The sequence below is a fragment of the Falco punctatus genome (assembly GCF_963210335.1).
Source record: "Falco punctatus genome assembly, chromosome: 9".
Taxonomy (NCBI): Eukaryota; Metazoa; Chordata; class Aves; order Falconiformes; family Falconidae; genus Falco; species Falco punctatus.
In genome coordinates this window covers 28609711-28628661 of record NC_137589.1, presented here as the reverse complement: position 1 = coordinate 28628661, position 18951 = coordinate 28609711, and the positions used below count along the sequence as shown (strand labels likewise).

The 18951-nt window shown below is 62.5% G+C and overlaps 3 protein-coding genes across 7 annotated transcripts in view; all 3 read right to left on the bottom strand.

The window, feature by feature from the left end:
- Positions 1–1467: 1467 nt before the first annotated feature.
- On the bottom strand, positions 1468–6982 carry PYROXD2 (pyridine nucleotide-disulphide oxidoreductase domain 2). 2 transcript variants are annotated; one of them, XM_080402339.1, is made up of 16 exons: positions 5747–6982; positions 5322–5341; positions 5002–5095; positions 4850–4923; positions 4592–4738; positions 4271–4451; positions 4005–4105; positions 3794–3891; positions 3234–3375; positions 3019–3153; positions 2845–2917; positions 2578–2734; positions 2290–2444; positions 2025–2131; positions 1817–1937; positions 1468–1603 (listed from the first exon to the last, which is right to left on the bottom strand). In XM_080402339.1, exons 1-16 carry the CDS (start codon positions 5922–5924, stop codon positions 1524–1526), a joined length of 1863 nt encoding a protein of 620 aa, XP_080258465.1. In that variant the 5' UTR covers positions 5925–6982; the 3' UTR covers positions 1468–1523. The 2 variants fall into 2 exon arrangements, with proteins under 2 accessions (XP_080258465.1, XP_080258466.1); XM_080402340.1 differs by having other exon boundaries at positions 4005–4066; positions 4298–4451.
- Positions 6983–7138: 156 nt separating this feature from the next.
- Positions 7139–11994, bottom strand: HPS1 (HPS1 biogenesis of lysosomal organelles complex 3 subunit 1). 3 transcript variants are annotated; one of them, XM_080402331.1, is made up of 18 exons: positions 11741–11994; positions 11515–11652; positions 11299–11441; positions 10960–11068; positions 10623–10783; positions 10444–10546; positions 10240–10344; positions 10079–10148; positions 9902–9969; positions 9206–9373; positions 8955–9134; positions 8816–8883; positions 8562–8684; positions 8395–8459; positions 8058–8203; positions 7847–7960; positions 7640–7722; positions 7139–7358 (listed from the first exon to the last, which is right to left on the bottom strand). In XM_080402331.1, exons 1-18 carry the CDS (start codon positions 11837–11839, stop codon positions 7196–7198), a joined length of 2106 nt encoding a protein of 701 aa, XP_080258457.1. In that variant the 5' UTR covers positions 11840–11994; the 3' UTR covers positions 7139–7195. The 3 variants fall into 3 exon arrangements, with proteins under 3 accessions (XP_080258457.1, XP_080258456.1, XP_080258458.1); XM_080402330.1 differs by having other exon boundaries at positions 10240–10347; positions 11741–11993; XM_080402332.1 differs by lacking the exon at positions 10444–10546 and having other exon boundaries at positions 10240–10347; positions 10676–10783.
- Positions 11995–12375: 381 nt separating this feature from the next.
- Positions 12376–18951, bottom strand: part of HPSE2 (heparanase 2 (inactive)) — a 111997-nt gene continuing 105421 nt past the window's right edge. For both annotated transcript variants that reach the window (XM_080402342.1, XM_080402343.1), the window contains exons 10-12: positions 14478–14623; positions 13365–13511; positions 12376–13282 (exon numbers count right to left, since the gene is read on the bottom strand). In XM_080402342.1, coding sequence (XP_080258468.1) covers positions 13117–13282; positions 13365–13511; positions 14478–14623 — 459 coding nt within the window. In that variant the 3' untranslated portion in view covers positions 12376–13116. The remainder of the gene's footprint in view (positions 13283–13364; positions 13512–14477; positions 14624–18951) is intronic.

Genomic DNA, 18951 nt, shown 5'->3' with positions numbered 1-18951 from the left:
GGGGTCCCTGGCCAGCCCCAACATGGGGACCACAGAAAGCCCTGGGGAAGGGCAGGTCTGGGACAGGCAGCAAATCCCCTGACTCACTTGTGCCTCGACGTTTTTGGACTTAAATTACCCGAGTGTGAGGCTACGAGTGCCCCCTGAACCCTCCCATGGCAGAAGCTGGCAGGGGTGCAGGGCAGGCAGGTGCTGGGTCCCACTCCCAGCTCTGCCTCTGCGCCTGGGGGCAGCAAGTGGGCAGCGGGGGCGGGGGAAAGTCCAGTGGGCTCTCCCACACCTGGGACCTGCCATCCTCAACCTGCAGCAGTGGAGCCACAGTGTCCTGCTGCTCAGTGTGACCCTGGCAGACTGGAGGTGTCCGCTCTCGTCGTCATCCCCCTCGGGGCTCAGGGGGTGCCAGCACCTGCAACCCGGGCAGCCAGCAAAACCAGTCTAAAAATACTGCTGCTGGCAGCAGGGCAGCCCCGTGCGCGGGAAGCTGTGGGCAGCAGGGTGGGCGTGCGGGGCTATTCTCAGAGGGCTGCGGGACTATTCCTGGCTGGTCAATATTGATTCAGCCAGCTCAGGTGCAACAGCTCAGCCGGGCAGCACCGTATTTAGGGCCCGGCGGGAGGCGAGGTGGGCAGCTGAATCGGGAGCATTGTCTGGGGGAGGAAGAGGGCAGGGAGAGGATGTGAGCTCTGTAATCTGCAGCAAGTGGCTGCCGGCAGCAGCCCGGGCGAGGGGCACACCCCGGGCCCGCCACCGGCTGACGGGTGGCCAGCGAGAGCTGCAGGGCTGCACGGAGCATCTGCCCTGGGGATGGAGAGATGGGGCCTGAACGTGTGCTGGCAGGTCCTGGCAGGAATGGGGGGGGGGGGGCGGTGCAGGGCACAGGGGGCAGCTGTGGGGACCTGGCTCCTGCAGTCCCCGAGCTGCTGGACACATTGCTGCTGAGGGCCATGGAGACAGAGGACAGCGGGGGGCTCCAGCTCTTGAGCAGCTCCTCGGTTCCCTGCTTGTTCCAGGCACCTTGGGGCGGTCCTGGCCAGCCCAGAGCTGGGTGGCTCCAGCCAAATAGCCCCACATCAGTAAGCGGAGGAGAGGTCCCATTCACTGCTCCGACATACCTGTCCCCTCTGGCAGCTCCCCCAGGGCTGCACCACCAGCCACAGTGCAGATGGCACAGTGCAGCCCCCCACGCTAGCCTGTTGGGAGCTGCACAAAGAGCCAAAAACCACAGCAAAAATGCTCAAGACACAGCCCCGGCCAGGGTTTATTTCTACAGGTGCAGGCAGGAGCCGAGCGAGGCTTGCCATGGCTGCCCAAGGCTGGGCTGCAGTGGGCTGGGAGCAGCCACGTATTCGAGGTGATGGTAGCAGCCGGGAGGACAAGAGACCCTGCCTGCCTGCACCCCCCAGCTCCCAGGGGATGCTGCTGTCCTACCGTGCCTGGGAAGGAAGTGGGGGACAGGCAGGGCTCTGCCTGGAGTCAACATGACTCACTACAGCCACAAACCTCCACAGGCAAAGTTGTTGTCACTACTGCCATCGCAGGCGCCTGAAGTCCTCGAGGGCCACCTGGGCGGCATTGCGTCCCGCTGCTCCCATCACTCCTCCTCCTGCAAAACAAGAAATGCAAAGTGGTGGGCAGCTCCAGCCCCAGGAGATGGGGCCCAGGGCTGTACCCATGGAGCTGCCCCACCTCCCTGCTCATGCGAGAGCAGAGAGGGGACTGGACACCCCCAACCCATGCTGCCCTTGCACCTCTTCCACATGCCCCTGCCCTCCTCCTGCAGTCCCCCAGGAGGGTCCTGTCTCCCAGCCCCGCTCACCAGGGTGGGCTCCACTTCCACACAGGTACAAGCCAGGAACTGGGGACCGGTAGCCCGAATAGGATGGTGCTGGCCGGGCAAAGTACAGCTGGTCCAGAGACATCCCTCCATGGAAGATGTTCTGCAAGAAGAGCTCTATGTGAGCTGGCTGTGCCTTCCAGAGCTGGCACCAGAGTGATGCTCAGAGCTGAGCCCTGATGGTACTCACTCCACCAGGAAGCCCGAAGATCCTCTCCAGGTCTGGTGGCGTCAGGATGTCCCTGCCAATGACGGATGCCTTGAACCCTGGGGCATAGGCTTCGATGCAGTCAAACACTAGAGAGGGACGGAGGGACTGGCAGACAGCCTGGGGGGACATGGTGGCTGGCCCCTGAGCAGCTCCAGGGCAGCTCTGCCCACAGACAGGGACCAGCACTCCTGGTACCTGGGTCCAGTGTGCATTACGTGCCCATGTCTGCATATGCATTACATACCCGTGTCTGCGTATGCATTTTTGGCCTGCTCATCCCAGGGCTGCCCGCCTGCCAGCACGGAGGGGGTGTACTGGGTGAAGAGGGACACAACATGGCAGCCCTGTGGAGCCAGCCCTGGGTCCAGTGCTGAGGGGATGCAGAGCTCGATCATGGGCCTGGGGGAGCAAGACACCAGCTGGGCAGGCAGGGGGGGACCCAGCCACCCCAAGCCTCTTCCCCCAGCACCAGCCACCACAGCTGTCCTGCCCCTTCCCCAGTGCACCGGGGTGTGCCAGTGCAGGCTCCTACCTGCTGGAGGGGCGCCCATGGGTGGCCTCAGTGAAGGCCTGGTGCAGAAGGTGGGTGCCCTCGCAGTTGAGATGGATGGAGCACTGGTGGTGGGGCAGGGGACGGCCATCGCGGGCATTGGGGACAGCCAGGAAGCTGGGCAGCCGATCCACTGCCACTGGGTGTGGGAGGTGGGGACAGGGGAAGCAGGGTGCAGCCTGTTGCTGAGCCTGGCACCAGTGTCCTTCCAGAGGGGACAGTGGTGAAGGTCGTCCCATCAGTACCTACCATTGATCTTGGTGACAGGGGACCGCGTGTCAGTCTGCCGGATCCGCTGGACAAAATCCTTTGGCAGCTGTTCCTGAGGTGGGAGACGCCGTTGCAGAGTCTGGCTGTGAGGAGACAGCATGGCCGGCAGGACACGGCCACGCAAAGCCCCCAGCAGCCCCATGCCCCCCATACCTGGGGGACAAGCTCCAGGAAGGTGATCTGGGGAGAGGCATTGGACAGCACCACTTTGCTCCTCACCTCTGTTCCATCCTGCAGCAGGACGCCCTGCGCCTGCCCGTCCTTGCCCAGCACCACATGGCACACCATCTGGGGATGGGACTTCACCAAGAGCATCCCTGCTGCCCACAGGATAGCCAGGCAGCTGCCTGCACCCAGACACCCCATACCTTTTCAGCAAAGATGTGGGCTCCCCGAGCAGCTGCCGCACAGGCGATGGCTTGAGACAGGGCCCCCATCCCACCAGCCACGTAGCCCCAGGCACCCCGCCGTCCCTCCAGCTCACCCATCACATGGTGCAACAGCACGTACCTGCGTTGGCAGGATCCCAGGTTAGCTGCTGGCCAAGGGGACAGGTCTGTCCCCTGCATGGGCATAGTGGGGATGGTGCCACAGCCCCCATAGATGGGACCACACCAGCTCATAGGACACCCAGCTCAGTTGCAGTGAGCATCCACTGGCCAGAACTTGACCTGCCTTGGGGCAAGTGTCCAAACAGCAAAGGTGCAGGTGGAGACCACTCAGGAGAGCCACATGGCAGGGATGGGGGGCAGCCCCTTGCCTAGCCCCAACCCCTGAGCCACTCTGGCAAGGCTGAGCAGGCAGTGGGAGGGAGAGGCAGCAGAGCAGGGAATGGGGTTGGGGCACAGCAGAGCCAAGGAGCTGCGGGCACGGAGGATGACACGGGGGAACGGTGCAGCTATGAGCCCTGGGTGGAAGGGACCCTCACCCGCTGCCAGGAGTGTGGGGGCTGGCCATGGCTCCAATCACCGCATCAGTAGCCAGAGTTGCCTTCAGGGGCTCTGACTCAAACCACTGATCCAGGATCTGGCCCAGGAGAAAAAGAGAGCACCAGGTTTGGGATGGGGGACTGCCGCAGCATCCTCACAGGTAGGCAGTGAGGCAGCCAGCGGCTACACACTGCTACTGCTGGCACTCACCTTGGAGATGGGGGCTGTGAGCACCTCGTAATAGCGGGGCAGCTGCCGCACCAGTGCCAGCCCTGGGGATGGAGAGGTGGTGTGAGACCTGCACGGCTGTTCTAGGGCTGGCTGCCTGTGCCTAGCTGGGTTTGGGGGTCAGGTGGCATGACAAAGGGGGACAAGCCTGACAGAGCCTGCCAGCCCAGGCTTCTGAGGAGCCTATGCCCTAGGAAGGGGCAGCTCTGCATCACCCGTCCCAGATGCAGGCAAACACCCAATGCCACTGGGGTCCCCTGGCATCCCAGATGTACCTGACCGCAGCAGGGGCTGCAGGGCTCGCAGGGCCCTGAGCCGCTGGAACAGAGAACCCTGCCCCAGGGCAGCGGTATCCACTGGCGGGGCATCCAGCAGCGGGTCAAGGGCAGACACCAAGCCCCCCATGAACGCCTCATACTCAGGGTAAGCCTGAAAGGGGGCAGAAGGGGACAACAGGTACTGTGCCATAGTGGGTGCAATGGCTACCCTACCCAGGAGCATCCCTGCCACTCCATGGGCAGGGCAGCCCCTTGGGGGCTTTGCTGTGCTGGGTGCTGCCCCTGAGGTACCTGGGCATCCTTCTCAGAGAACTGAGCAATCTGCCGCTGGGTCTGGGCCATGTCATGCCCCAGCAGGAGGGAGCGGGGGGGTCTCCTGCTCTCCAACACTGGGGTGAAGGAGTAGGGGTCCCGTGGGAGCACCCTCAGACCGTGCCGCTGCAAGACAGGGATGGTAGAACCCAGCCTGCAGGGACAGCCTGGCAGCGGGCTCACCCTGCCAGCGTGTGAGGAGGTGCCAGCAGCCTGGCGAGGGATCGGTGCCGCTACCTGCAGCTCCAGCTCAGCATAGATCTGCGGCCGCAGCAGGCTGAGCAGGTACGATGCCCGGGAGAACTTGAAGCCTAGAAGACGTGGTGTGGTGGGGGATGTCCGTGCCCAGGGCTGGCCAGGGCTGGGGGACAGGCGGTGTGCAGTGTTACCTGGCACGATCTCCTCCGTGACGGCTGCACCACCCAGCACGTGGCGTTTCTCCAGCACAGCCGTGCGCACCCCTGCCCGTTGTAGGTAGGCAGCCTGCAGGGAGCATGACATCACACTGCCCGTCCCTCCAGGTGGGACATGTCCTCATTGCCCCGACAGTGCCTCAATCACCAGGGAGGGCTCCACTCCCCACAGCCCTGTGGGAGCCCCCCAATCCCACAGGCACTGCCAACAACACCCTCCCTTGCCCACGGCGCAGACCCTCCCTGATCCCCCGCCTCCACACAGAAGAGAGCAGCACCCCACTCTCGGTACTCACTGCCACCAGCCCGTTGTGCCCTGCAAGGAGAGAGGGAGATAAGTCAAGCCCACTGTTGGGGCAGTCCTACAGCACAGGGCACCCTGCCATGCCTGGGGCACAGGGCTGCCACAACCACCCAAACAATAGGGTTCTGGACACGGGGATAGAGGTGACTAGGAGCATCCTCTCCTGTCCCTACAGCCCTGGCCCTAATGGTGCAGAGAAAGGTGACAGAGGTGCTCAAGGCAGATGCCCTGCACACCGAGGGGCTGCAACATGCGCCCAGCCATGCCAGACCCTTACATCCTCCCTGGCACAAGGAGCATGCTGGAGGGCTGCAACATGCCCAGCACCACTGTAGTCCCCACCTGGCTACTACAGGGCAGCTGGGGGTCCCCACCGGCTGCCCACAGCCCAGCACTGGCTCCCTCACCCTGTATTACCTGCCCCAATCACCACTGCATCGTACTCCCGCTGTAGCTGGCCTGCAGCCCCAGCATGGGCCAGCCGCGCGCCCAGCAGCCCTGGGGACAGATGCCAGTCCCACAGGCAGCAGGACGGGCAGCCCATGCCCAGTCTTGCTCGGAGCCCAGCTGCCATCGCCACACAGTGCCCAGCCATGGCTGCCCAGCACCCAGCAAGCTGGACTTTGCTTTCACAGTGGAACTTTTCCCAGGGCTTCCAGGCACGGGGAGGGGCCGGGGGGGCCAAGGCAGGGGACGCCTTGGTGCAGGGCCAGACACCGTGTCCCAGCACTTGCAGGGAGGCTGGGCAGGCCAAGGGTGCATGCTGAGTGCTGCCCTGCCAGGGGCACTGCCAACAGCAAGCTGCTAAGCCTGGCAGAGCTTTGCTGAGGGCTTGCAGGTGGGCAGACCAGCCCTAGCGCCGAGAAGGTGCCAGGGTCAGATCCTGCCTGGTGCTCAGCAGGATGCCAGGTGCTCCCCAGCCTGTATCCCAGGAAGGTGCTGGGAAGGTGGACGGGGGCCTGAGAGTCCCCTCAGCTCCCGTTCCACTCCAGGGAGAACCTGGGGGCGTGTGGCTGGAGCGATGAGCCAACAAGCACTGTAGGACAGGGGGAGCTTTGCCCTCCTCGAGCAGGAAAGCCCCAGGCACAGCCCTGAAAGCAGTGGGAAAAGAGGCAGCTTGGGAGCGAGCTTGGCCCCAAACCAAGCAGGACAGGGCAAAGGCTCTGCCATGGTCCAGTGCTCTCCAGACTGCCATCCCCACCCTCTGCGAGCAGCACGAGCGATGACAGGCAGTGGCTGCCAGAGTCCCCTGGGGCTGGCCCCATCCCCAGCTGTGCCTGGAGGCGTTTGCATGTGCACAGAGCCCAGCTGTGCCTGGGAAACACATAAGCTGCCTCAGCTTCACCCAGTTCACAGCTGAGCTCAGCCCTGTGGCTGACTGGTACAGGGGAACCCACATGTGGGGAATGGGGTGCAGGACGGGCTGCACCTCCCCAGAGCCTGCCAACCCTCCAAGGACCCTGAACCCCACATTTGGGGATGAGGGGAAAGGGGGACATACCCTGGACCATTCCTCCACACAAGTTTGGCTACACCATTTTTGTTTTCTGGCCAAAACTTGGCAGTGATGCCAAGCCAATGCTATAAATCCTGCTTTGGAAACGCACTTTTCAGCAAGACGGTGATTTGCCAACAACCTCTCAGCCCCACTCTCTGCTCATCCCCAGAGGCTGCTGGCTGCCAGCAAAGCCCACAGGGAGTGGGAAGGGGGGCAGCACCAGCCCCAGCCGGGCTGGAGGATGAGAAGGCTGCCTGTGGCTGCCTGTAGGCACAGCTGACGGCACACAGACACCAAGGAAGCAGTCCAGGTGCCAGGAACACCCACACACCCACTTTAATCCTGGCCCCGAGGTGGCTGAAGACAGCTCAGAGCAGGGGGATGCGGGAGGGCTCCCAGAGCCGCCGGGCCAAATCGCAGGCCTGCTGGACCACCAGCTCTGAGGGGATGATACCCAGGTGCACAGTCAGCAGCTCGTAGCACTTCACCACCTCTGCCTGATGGTTCTTGCTGTAGTAACGCAGCAGCTTCCTGGGGAGGAGAAGACAGGGCTCAGCAGGCACAGTGCAGACTGGCATTCCCTTTCTAACCACCTTCCCCCTATAAAGTCCCTGGCAAGGACACAGCACTCATCCAGTGGCATGACCGTAGCACCAGGCTGGGGAGATGGGCTGGTGCAACCCCAGTGACACCACAGCACTGATACCATGCTGCAGTGACAGCCCAACAAGGACAGCACCATGCACGGGGACCCCTGCGCCAGCACAGCCCGGGGGCCCTGGTGCCAAACTGTATGGCTGGGGACTGCTCACCTGTAGTAGTCTCCTGCCAGCATCCCAATGGGAGCAGAATCATCGGAGAGAACTGGCACCTCCATCACCTCCAGCTTGTAGCCCTGGGGAGAGAAGACAGTAGAAGGCATGAGCAGGGAAGGGACCGTTGAGGAGCTGGAGCTGTACCTGTACCTACATCCCTGCTCCCTGGGGAGCAGGGCTCAGCCCCTTCCTGGTCCCACATACCAGCTCGTTCTCAAACCAGAGGAAGTAGGAGCAGCAGTAGTCACCATCCTGCAGCATGAGTGTGGTGTAGCCCTTCTGTAAGTACCGCCGGGCCAGCGTGATCAGGGACCAGACCTGGGGAACAATGGGGACTTGAGGCCTGAGCAGAAACCCCTCCAACTGTCACCCGCTCCTGTGGCTCCCATCCCACCCCTAGGCCCATGAGCAGTACCTTCCTCTTGATGAAGGTGGCCAGGGGGCCCTTGCCCAGCTCTGAGCTGGACTTCTCTGTCACACTGAGTGATGGTGCCATCATCTGCCCAGCCGTGCGGTCCACATAGATGAAGTGCACCAGGCCAGGAAAGTCCTCTAGGTACGTGGGGTGGGTTAAGGGTGTCCAACAACTTTGGTGCCCTTCCAGGACAGCCCCTGAGCTTTGGGGAAACCTGCTTCACCCACCACACCCCTTGAGCCCAGTGCTGTGGACGCAAGGTCCCACTCCCACCTCTGCTACCCCCTTGGGGACCCTTCCTTGCCAGGCTGAGTTCCCAGCCACAGGGACGGGTATGACACCATGGTGATATTGCGCCTGCTCTTCACCAGCAGAAAGTCCCGCCAGTCCAGCAGCTTCTCCCTGCCGAGAAAAGGCACAGTGTGGGGCTGGGACCCCCCAAGCCCCAGCACAGCTGGGTGTGGGGCAGCACCCCGGGGATGCCGGCCACCCCCATGTACTCACCTCATCAGCTTCTGGGCACGGTCCCGCAGTCCCTGGGACAGGCTGTGGCTGGTGGAGGCCAGGAAGAGCTGGCGGTACACAGAGCATAGCTGCCGCTTCACGTTGGCCACTGCCTGCAGCAGCCTGAGCCGGGAGACAGGGACAGTGTCGAGTTTGGCCCGGGGTCCCCAGGGTAGCAGGGACAGCCATCTGCCCCCAGGCTTAGAAAGGCCCCTGCCTGCCCTGGAGACTTTTTCTGGCCATCCCATACTCACTCCAGGGAGCTCCCAGGCTCACTTCGGGAAAATATCTTGCTCTTGAACTCCACCCAGCTGTTCTGCAACTAGAGAGAGACAAGGCTCAGCATCAGGCTGCAGGGCCAGGGGGACAGGGTCCTCACATCCTCACTCCCACCTGGATGGCCTGCCCGCTCAGCTTCTTCACATATTTGTCCATGCGCTGCCGCAGCTCAGCCAGGAATGGGTAGGAGCGCAGGGCTCCCGCCTCCAGCCCCTCTTCGAGTTTCCTCTCCAGCACCAAGAAACCATCTAGCAGCTGGTACAAGGTGATGGCTACCTGGGTTGTGGGGCCCTGCTGGGGATGGGAAAGGTCAGTCAGCCAGGATCCAGCCCGACATCGCTTCCTTCACCTTAGAGGCAGCTCACCTTGGTCAGGAGGATGAGGGAGATGCCTGGCCAGAGCGGGAGGCAGTACATGGTGTGTGGCAGCAAGGGGCAGTAACCTTCTCGCAGGTTGGCATCCAGGAAGATCCTTCTGGGGTTTGAAGCTTCAGGGACCAGAGGCCCCAAGGTCTGGAGCAAGTCCTCTGCCATCTGGGGAGAGAGAGGAGATGCTCAGCCCGCTGTGGGGATGAGAAGCCTGCACCAAGCCAGGATGCTCTGGAGGGACACAGCCATGCCCTGAAAGCTGCAACTGGGCACGACTGAGCCAAGGGATAGCAGCAAAGGGGAAGCCGCTTGCAAAGACACAGGTTGTAAATGCCCTACACTGAGGCTAGCACTTGCAGAGAGTGTGTAAGGCTCTGCGACATCCATCAGGGAACAACCCAGAAAGGCCAGAGGCAGCAGAGGGAGACACCAGACTGCTCTGAGGCAGCCTCAGCCCCTCTGTGCTGACAGCTCTGGACAGGTAGACTGTAAGTAATGCCTCAGAGAGGGTGGTCAGAGCTGTCACTGTTAGGTACACCATGGGGGATGCAGAGCACATCCCCAGTTCTAGAGCCTGGGGCACCGACAGCCACAGCACAGCAAGAGATGAGTGATGAGGACCAGAGACTGCAAAGAGCAGCAGGACAAGCTGAGGTGTGGAGCTGGGAGGGACTGCCAGGACCCCTTGCTCACCTGGACATCTGCAGCATCTGCCTCCCCAGTGCCAAGGATCTCAGCACCCTCCGACCAGCTCTCGCTGCCTGCAGGAAGCACAGCAGGTCACCCTCCCCGCCAGCTCCCCATGCAGCCCCGGAGCCTCTGCTGGGCTGGGGGGCATGGGGCAGGGCTGCTGCCTGGCTGGGCACTCACCCGTGCTGTGCCTGCCCGGGGAGGGCTCGGGTGTGTAGTAGACCTCAGGCATGGAGAGATCATCTGTGTCCTGCCAGCAAGAGCTGCTGGGTCAGTGATGGGAGTGATGCAGGCAGCCCAGCCAACATCCCACCCTGCAGTTCCTGATCCCAGGGCCTCACCTGGTCATCCGAGTCCTTCTCTGCAGTTCCATGGGAGCCAGGGCCACTCATGGGGATGCTCTCGCTTCTCTCGAGTCCCTGGGAGAGCACCTTCCCTGCCACAGGCTTCTGAAACGAGGGAAAAAATATTAAGCCCTGGCCACCAAGGCATCACCCCACAGGGGCACCTCGACCCACCGCCCCCCATACTCTGCTCTGGAGCACCTGGGGACTGAGCTCCTCCTCAGCGCTCTGGCTGGGGTAGAGGTCCTGCACCAGGAGGATGAGGATGAGCAGGTCTGCAGGGCGGATGGAGCTGGCATTGCGGCTGTGGGCCAGAGAAGGGAAGGGTCATCCGGGAGGGGGAGCGGCTGCCTTGGGGAGGGTGGTGGGGCCAGGTGTACCTGGAGTAGAAGGCCAGCAACTTGGTGTGCACCAGGAGGAAGGCATGACCCACCTCATCCCCGCCACGCTCAGGGCTGGTGTTGATGTGCTGCACCACCTGCCGCTCCAGGAACTCAATGCACTGCTCGCACAGCTGAGGGTGGATCAGCCGCTCCACAGCCTGGGGTGCAGGTCGGAGGGAGGACTGCTGAGCCTCCCCAGATCCAGTCATGCAGCCCCAGCAGCAAGTCTGGGCTTCTCTGGCCCAGAGCCTTGCCTTTCCCACATCCCAGGACTCCAAGCGGCTTCACAGCCCTGGGATGCCCCGAAAGCAAGGGACACCCCAGGGCATGGTACCTCCACTGCAAAGCTCTGGTCCTCCTCCCGCAGGTGGCTGTAGGTCTCCAGCAGGCCCCGCAGCAGGCTCCAGACATGCTCCCGCTGCTCCGAATCGGCCGGCCGCAGCCTGCGATGAGCCACAGCATGTGAGCCAAGAGCCAGCCGGCACCTCCCGGCTGGGGCGGGCACCCCAAAACCCAGCTGCAGCCCAGCGGCCAGGGTGTCCTGCTGCAAAGGGGGGGGGGGCCCAGCTCGGAGACACCTACTCCCACCCGCCGGGGCTGCATGAAGGCATCGCCTGGCAGCTGCCCGGGCACCCCGGCGTGCCAGCCCGTGCGGGCGGCCGTGCCCACTCACTCCTTGCGGATGAGGTGGGAGTCAAGCGTGACGAGGCCACAGTGAGCCTCCACCAAGCGCCGCAGCACGAACAGCGTCCGGCGCAGGTCGTCCTCGCTCTCCGTCCCGTCGCCGTTCACCGCGATGTACAGGCAGTCCCCGAACTGCAACCGGCAGCGAGGTCAGGTGGGGACCGGCCGCGCTGCCCCGGTCCCCGGTCCCCGGTGCCGGCCCTACCATGTGCAGAACGTGGAGGTGCCGCCCGTGCTCGGTCGCGAAGCAGGTGTAGGTGTCGGCGAGCTTCTCCAGCAGCGCGGCGCAGGAGATGATGAGGGGGGCGAAGAGGGTGTTGAGGCTGTCCTCCAGCGCCGGGCCCTGCAGGACACGCTCCCGGGTCAGCGTCCACGCACGGCCGCGCACCTCCTCCCCGCACCCGCACCCGAGCCGCCCCGTCCCGCCCCACCTGCCCGGCGTGGGGCGGCCGCAGCCGGCGGAGGAAGGCGGCATCGGCCCAGTAGAAGAGCAGCTCGGCCGCGGTGCTGGCGATCAGGACGCACCGCATGGCCCGGCCCGACCCGGCCCGGCGGAGGGGGCACCGGGACCACGCGGCTCCGCCCGCCACGCGCCGCTTCCTGCTGCGCCGCGCGTGACCGCCGCTCCCACGCGCGCAGCGCCCCCGGCGGCCCGGCGCGGCCCTGCACCGCCGCACCCCGCCCGCCCGCCCGCCCGCTCCCGCTCTCGGCCCGCCCCGCGGCCGCTCCCGCCCCGCCTGCCCCGCTCCCGCTTCCGCCCCGCTCCCGGCTCCGCCCCGTTCCGCTCCCGCCCCGCCTGCCCCGCTCCCGCTCCCAGCCCGCTGCTGCGCGCTCCCGGCCCACCTGCCCCGCTTCTGCCCCACTCCCGCTTCCGGACCCGCTCCCGGTGCTGCTCCCGGCCCCGCCCTGCTCCGCTCCCGCTCCCACTCCGCCCGCCCTGCTCTCGCTTCCGGCTCCGCTCCCGCTCCGGCTCTGTCCCGCTCCGGTTCCCGGGCCTCCTGTCCTGCTCCCGCTCCCGTCCCGCTCCCGCCCGGCCCCGACTCGTGGCGGAAAGGACACGCCGGCGCCGTTGACAGCCCAACTTTATTACACCTCCGGTAGCGTCTCGGCGCTTCCCGGCTGCTCCTGCCCGCGGCACCGCCCCTCTCCCGGGCAGGACACACTCACGGCCCCGGGGGGCCCCGCCGCTCCGCTCCGGGCCGTATCATTTAACTATCCACATCTCCAGCCGCGGACCCTCGAGCCCCCCGGCCCGCGGCAGAGACCGGCGCCCCTTCTCCCGGCCCGCCCTGCCCGCAGCATCCCCGCGCCGGTCCCGGCCGGGCTGGCGGCAGCAGAGGGAGCTGCTTCCATGCGCTTGCTGCACCGGCAGCGCTGCCCGCCGCCCGGGAAGGTGCGGAGGAAAGGGGGACCCGGCTGCCGGAGGGGTCACCCTGAGGGGCAGAGGGACAAGGGGGCTGCCCATCGTGGGCTGTACCGGGGCTCAGCACCCCAGCCCTCCCCAGCAGCCGGTGGACACCGGACCCGGGTGCTTCTCGCAGCTTGTGGGACAGATTGCGGCAGGCCCTGCAAATTCACCCTTGCACCGCTCTGGCAGGGTGGTGGCCAGGCCAAGTGGAGCTCGGTGGCCACAGGGTAGGAGAGGGTGCCAAACCGGAGGACATCCAGGGCATGAGGACAAGGGCATGGTGTGGTGCCTGCCCGATGTGGCCCTGCTGCGAGGCTGTGCAGGCTGCCGAGGAGGCAGCGCGTCCTGGGAGTGCGTGGGGACAGGAGCGGGGCCGGTGGGTCCATTCTGGGCTGCAGGCTATCGGTACCGGCAGGCCAGCGCGTTTACGTTCTTCACCACGTAGAAGCTCATGGTTAGTGGGGGGATGACCAGGGTGCGGCCGGCCCGCAGCGGACGAGGCTTCAGCTCAGGGAGGGTCCCATCATCCACCATGGCCAGTGGCTGCCCGTTGAGCTGGACCGACCTGTGGGACCAGGAGAGGGTTGGGGTAGTGGTATCGAGGACAGGGTGACAGCGACAGCCCCAGCCACCAGCACTGCACTTACTTGGAGTGGAGCCCATCCTTGCCATAGGGCTGCAGAAGGTACTGGTGTACAATCTTATCCCGCAGCGTTCCTGCCAATTTGATTTTCTTCCGGGAACGATGTAGGTTGATGATATAAAGGGTGATGGACCCCCGGACGTAGTTGTGGCTGCAAAGGGAAGAGTGGAAGCTGAGGGCAGCACTGGCAAGTCCCTGGGAGCGTCACCGCCGAGAAGGGGGTTGGGGGTTTCTGCAAGCACTGGCCTCATGCAGCCATCCAGAGACGATGTCATCATCCCAGCTGCCCCTCTCCATAGGGAGATGCCACATCGCCATCACAAAGCCTGGCTCCTTGATGACAACTTTCCAGCCTCCCCCCTCCTCAGCCAGGGGTGGCACAGCTCAAGAGAGTGTTGCGTGGTCTCGGGACAGCCCCCCCAGCCCTTTGCAAGAAAGGTGCCAAGACGGAGGGGAGCTCTGTGCACGGGTGGCAGCTGCCCTCGCTGCCCCGGGCACCTAACTGACAGGTCCAGACACTGATCCTCTGTCCCTGCCTAATCAGGCAGCCCCAAACAAAGGCTATAAAGCACTTTGCACCTGTCAGTTACTGGACAAGGTTTCCTACCGAGCTGGAGGCATGTTGAAAGCATCTGGACTGTGTAAAGAAACAGTCTCTCCTCCTCCACAATAGCAACTTGTGTCTGCAGAGGAGGTGGCCACCCCCCCGGCTTGCTGGGGCGCTTTCAAAGACCTTATCAGCGAAACAATAACCAGGCCGGGCTCCCCGGCAGCGCAGCCCGGCGCGTAACCCGACCGACCGGGGGCCCCTCGTGTGAAATCCACCCCCTTGATCTCTGCTGCTGGGGCTGCCTGGCCGCCGCTGCACCAGCCCCAGCCGGCCCCGTTCCCAGGCAGAGCTTGCCGTGACTTTCATCGGAGGCATCACCATTCCTGCGTGTTCCCTCCGCTGCGACAGTGGCCAGAGCGGCACCCGAGCGAGTCCCCTGGGAAGCCAACCTGCCTTGCCGGAGCCAAACCCTGGGCTCCTGCCCCAGCATGTCCTTGATGGTCCCCATCTCCCGGGGGTCCTGTTTATCACCTTCCTGCAGCCCCCTGCCTCCCTCGCTCTGCTTACTTGTGGTAGCTGGTGCAGTGGGCGTAAATGCGGAGCTTGTCACGGATGACCCTGCCAGGCCGGGGTTTCCTCTGCAGACCAGCCACATGGATCGCCAGCACCTTGGGACCGATGAGGCGCTTGTAGAGCAAGGACAGCCAGTAGTCCTGGGGGGAAGAGGGGACAGTCAGCAGCACAACAGTCCCCCCGACTCACAGCGAGAATGGGCAGGACAGGCTGGCATCCCTGCCTACAACCTAGCAAAACTTTGGCTGTTGGGGTGAAAATGTTGTGTGCCAGATGTCTGCTTCAGGGTGACTTTTTTTGCGTAGTCCAAGCCAAAACAGCGTCGCTGCCTGTGCTGAGAGACACCGATATCCTCTAAAGGAGCCCAGAGGGTGGGGAGTGGCATAGATGCCCTTGCACGTTCCCACAAACCTGCACATAGCCATGCCATGGACTTGTGCACCAGCTCCAGCTGATGCACATGGAATGGTGATGTCTCTGGAGCATGCAGGTCACCCCCTACCCTACCCTCTACATGGGGCTGGAGCACACCAGAGCTCTCCCGTGCTCGCCAGCTCTGTTCATGGCACACTGGCTTTGGTGACTGCCAAGGGTGCTCCACTTCCTAGAGGAATTTCACCTGTTTTAAAGCCTCCTGTGAAGTTAAGCACCCATGAACACAGTACAGGGAAGCCAAGCACTCAAGAAACACAAAACATTCAGCCCCTGCACACATGCATTAATGATGCAGCCTTTAATTACGTCACCACATACTACTTTTTCCCGCAGGGCACAGCCTCGCTTCGCACACAGGATGGGCCCCAAGCCCCGGGGAGGGCTGTGAGGCTGTGCAGTGATGGAGACTGCTGCCGGCAGGGCCCCCCACTCATCCGCTGCAGAAGCTGGGAGGTGTGTGGTAAATGAAGCAGGGTTGTGGGAAGGGAAAGGGCAGGCTCAGGCGCTTGCCTGCTGTTCTGCCCTGCTGTTGCTCTGGGCACCCTAGGTGATGCCAGGGAGACAGAGCCTCTCACACTGCTTCTCTGGGCGCTGCCTGTGGGTGTGCTGGGCACTGCCTGGGTGCTGGGGCACTTTCACACACACCAGCACCCTGGATAAACCCCCTCTGCACAACCCAGACCAGTTGCCCCAGAGGGACCACGTGCCCCAGGGCAACTGGGATGATGCCCCATCCCCATCTGCAATGTTGAATGCCAGCAGCGACGGTCACGCTGGCACCAGGGACTGCTCTGCCTGGCAGTGTCTGACCCACACAGCGAGGAGGGCTGCTGATGTGGAAAGGAGCATGGATCAAACGCCTCGTGGCTCTGCACACTGTCTGGGTAGGCACAAGGAAAGCCCTACATGGCCAGAATAGCACCCAGAAGGGGCCTGCCACCTAAAAGGGCATGTGGTGGGGAATGGGGTCTCTAGGGCCCCGGGCTACAGGACTAGACGGGCAGACAGAAGCGCAGATACCCCATACAGGTACAGGTAGCCACCCTGTGCATGGGAAGCCCTCACACAGCCCCAAAACACGCATTTTGGATGGAGAGGCCAGCAGATGAAACACAGCAGCGCTGCAGCAGCCACCGGCACAAGGCAAATACCCACTGGCCAGACCAGACTGCCAGCCCCGTCTCCTCTCCAGCTCCACTCAGCAGAAGCTGACCCATTCCAGCAGTGCTGGGCTGACCTAACAAAGGGAGATCCAAACCCACTTCCCACTTTCTGGTTAAGCTGTTGCCACAGTGCTGGAGGAAAAGCCACCTTCCACTCTCCTCTCACTGCTCCCAGCCAAAAACCATGGGGCTTTGTGCCACACCAGCCTGATAACTGCTTCCCCTGCAAACACCAGCCCTCAGCGGAGACACGAAGGTGAAGGGAGAGGCTTGTGCACACCAAGGAGGCTCAGCCCATGAGGCCGAAGCTCCCAGGAAGGATGAGCTGCATCTGCTTGATCCCACGGACATGTGTGTCCCCAGAGGTGTGCACTGTCCCTGTCCCAGTCCCTGCTGGCTGGCGGTACTTCCCTCACCCTGGGGATGTCCCTGTGCCGTGCTGCAGGGGCTGTGCCAGCCCACCTTGCTCAGGCTCATGGCAGGTGGGAGCAGCCTTGCCCAGCACACTGCCGGCTCCCCAGTGAGCCACGCCGATTAGCAGGCATCATTAGATGAGTAATTACTTGAGTTTACGGTGAGGCCAAAGGTGAGCACAGATTACAGGATTTAGCCCCACGGTCGTGAGTTCAAAATAAATGAGTTCAGTGCCCCGAGCTACCCATCAGCTCAGGCTCTTAGGGCTTTCTAGCAGCTCCCCTGGGGTTTCCCACCTGTTCTCCTCATTTCCACTGAGGAGATGCTGCTTTTGCCCACAAGTTATGGAAGTGATAGAGGCCAGAGACTTCGTGGCTACCCTCAAAATTTCCATGTGAGTCTCAAGAGCTGTTATGCAGGGGCCTCGCGATGGCCACGTCCTGATGGGGAGCTGGTGCCAGCAGCTCCACATCCACCCCTCTGGGCAGGGCAGTCCCCCAGGGGTTTCCTGCTTCAGCACTGGTGTCCATCTGCTCCCAAGGCTCGGCAGCAGCAAGATTTGCAATGTGGAGGCACAGGGAGCTGCCAGCCCCACAACCTGCCCCAGCTGCTGCCAAATCTCGTGTCTCAGCATACACTTTTCCCAAGGGTGCTTTGGCAAACCCTGCTTCCCTGCAGAGCTGGGGGAGCTGAGCCTGGGGCTCCTGCTGAGGCAGCTCACAGGCAGAGCTGTGCTGTTCAGCTTCTCCTGGGCTGGGCACAAGGACAGATGCTTGTCTCTCTAGGAAGCATTGGCCATGTTTTGTGGGCTTCTGATCCAGCTAAGATTACACAGCTTTTCTAAGAAAAATCATGAGATAGGTAGGGCAGTCAGCAGTGATGCAAGATGAGCTATTGTGCAAAGTGTGAGATGACCACGGCTGAGCATTCAGTATTTTGGCTCAGGCAATGCTCCCAGGACAGTGCAGGGACCAACCTCTCCCTCCAGCATCTGCAGGAGGTGAGGGGACAGCAGTGATTTTACCTTGCCTTGCTGGCAAGGCTAACTCTGAAGTCTCCATTTTCAGGAGGATGTGGAAGTACCAAAGAGAGTTCAAAGGAGGGCCAGAAAATGACTTGAGGCTGGAAAAGGAGTCATCAGCACCGGCCTCAAGGCACTTAAGCTCTTCGGCTTACTGCAGGGAAGCACTGAAGACAGCTGCAGCTTTTCGCATCATCACAAGTCCGCTTGCGGCAGGGGCCAAATCATGTTACTTGCAATAAATTACCAGGAGCTGGTGACACCAAGCATTTAGATGATGAATCCATCATGCACCTAGCATGATTGAAACAAACCCACCAGGTGTGGGCACTTCCCCCAGCTGGGCTGGTGCTCTGGGCCTGCTCCTACCACTGGCATGAGTGAAACCCAGATACAATCACACCGAGGCTGCTGGGCACCTGTAGCCACTGGCTCCTGTTCGAATGGTGACCAGCTTGGGAAGCAGTTGCTCCTGAAACCCAGTTTGGCTGAAGGCAGGGTGGCTTTTTCGCTGATCAGCGACCTCTTCCTGGACCCCTGACAGCAGCTGGCACCCACTCCCATATGGCAAACCTTGTGTGAGTGTGACCCCTGTGTGAGCATGGCCCCCAGGCTGGCAGCACCCACATGTCCCTTGCGAAGACAAGTGCTTGCCTTGCAGCACAGTGCCGGGCATCCCAGCAGAGGCAGCCCTGGCATTGCCCAGGGAGATGTGTGGTTCCAACCAGTACAACCAGAGAAAGAATTTGGCTGTTGGAGTCATGGAGGGCTTCGGTCGTGAGGGCTGAGCCAGCAACACAGCTGTAGCGACAGAGGAGGACTAGCATACAGGAGTCTGGTGTACTATTAGTCCCCTGGGAATCAAGGGAGCTTTCTTGCTTTAATTACTTTGCAGACCCATCAAGCAGTGCTGCCACTGCAGCCCTCAGAGCTGAAAGCAAGGAGCACCTGAAGGCAAAGCTGTCCTGTGCCTCAGGAGGTCTCCTGGCCGGGACCCCAGATTTCCAGGCAGGAGAGGTGCTTGTCTCAAGTGAGTGGAAGTGCAGAGCTTGGGCCAGCCACATCTTCTGAGCCAGTGAAGACCCACCAGATTTCCAGTAGACAGGGAAATCCCAGAGGGTCCCAATTAATCTCTTTGCACATTCTAATTAATTGCAGGAGATTTTAGAGGCTTCAGCTTTTGGAAACAAGGCTGATTAGGCAGACCTTCAGACAGACCTATTAACCAGACCATCCTGTCTCCAGAGCCATTAGGAAGGGTGCAGGAGCATATTCCCATGCTCGCTCCTAGAGGCAGCAAAGCAGCTTTACAGCCCACCTGAGTTTGTTCAGTCCACACTCACCACATGTGAGAAGATGTTGCCATAACCAGAAAACCAGAGTAATGGAGCTGTTGGTCCTGCTTTGGTCTCCTGAGGGCTGTAACCGGCAAAGG

Bases quoted from the DNA above. Each gene is read 5' to 3' on its own strand.
- PYROXD2 (XM_080402339.1), bottom strand. From the start codon at position 5,924: ATGGCTGGGCACTGTGTGGCGATGGCAGCTGGGCTCCGAGCAAGACTG. The intron at 4,452-4,591 runs GTACCTCAGGGG...GCCCCCTTTCAG, and splicing joins TCTCTGAGAAGGATGCCCAG to GCTTACCCTGAGTATGAGGC. The intron at 3,376-3,793 runs GTGAGGGTCCCT...CTGCCAACGCAG, and splicing joins CCCCACACTCCTGGCAGCGG to GTACGTGCTGTTGCACCATG.
- HPS1 (XM_080402330.1), bottom strand. From the start codon at position 11,839: ATGCGGTGCGTCCTGATCGCCAGCACCGCGGCCGAGCTGCTCTTCTAC. The intron at 11,442-11,514 runs GTAGGGCCGGCA...TGCCGGTTGCAG, and splicing joins ACCTCCACGTTCTGCACATG to TTCGGGGACTGCCTGTACAT. The intron at 9,135-9,205 runs GTGAGCTGCCTC...TCCCATCCCCAG, and splicing joins CCCTCATCCTCCTGACCAAG to CAGGGCCCCACAACCCAGGT.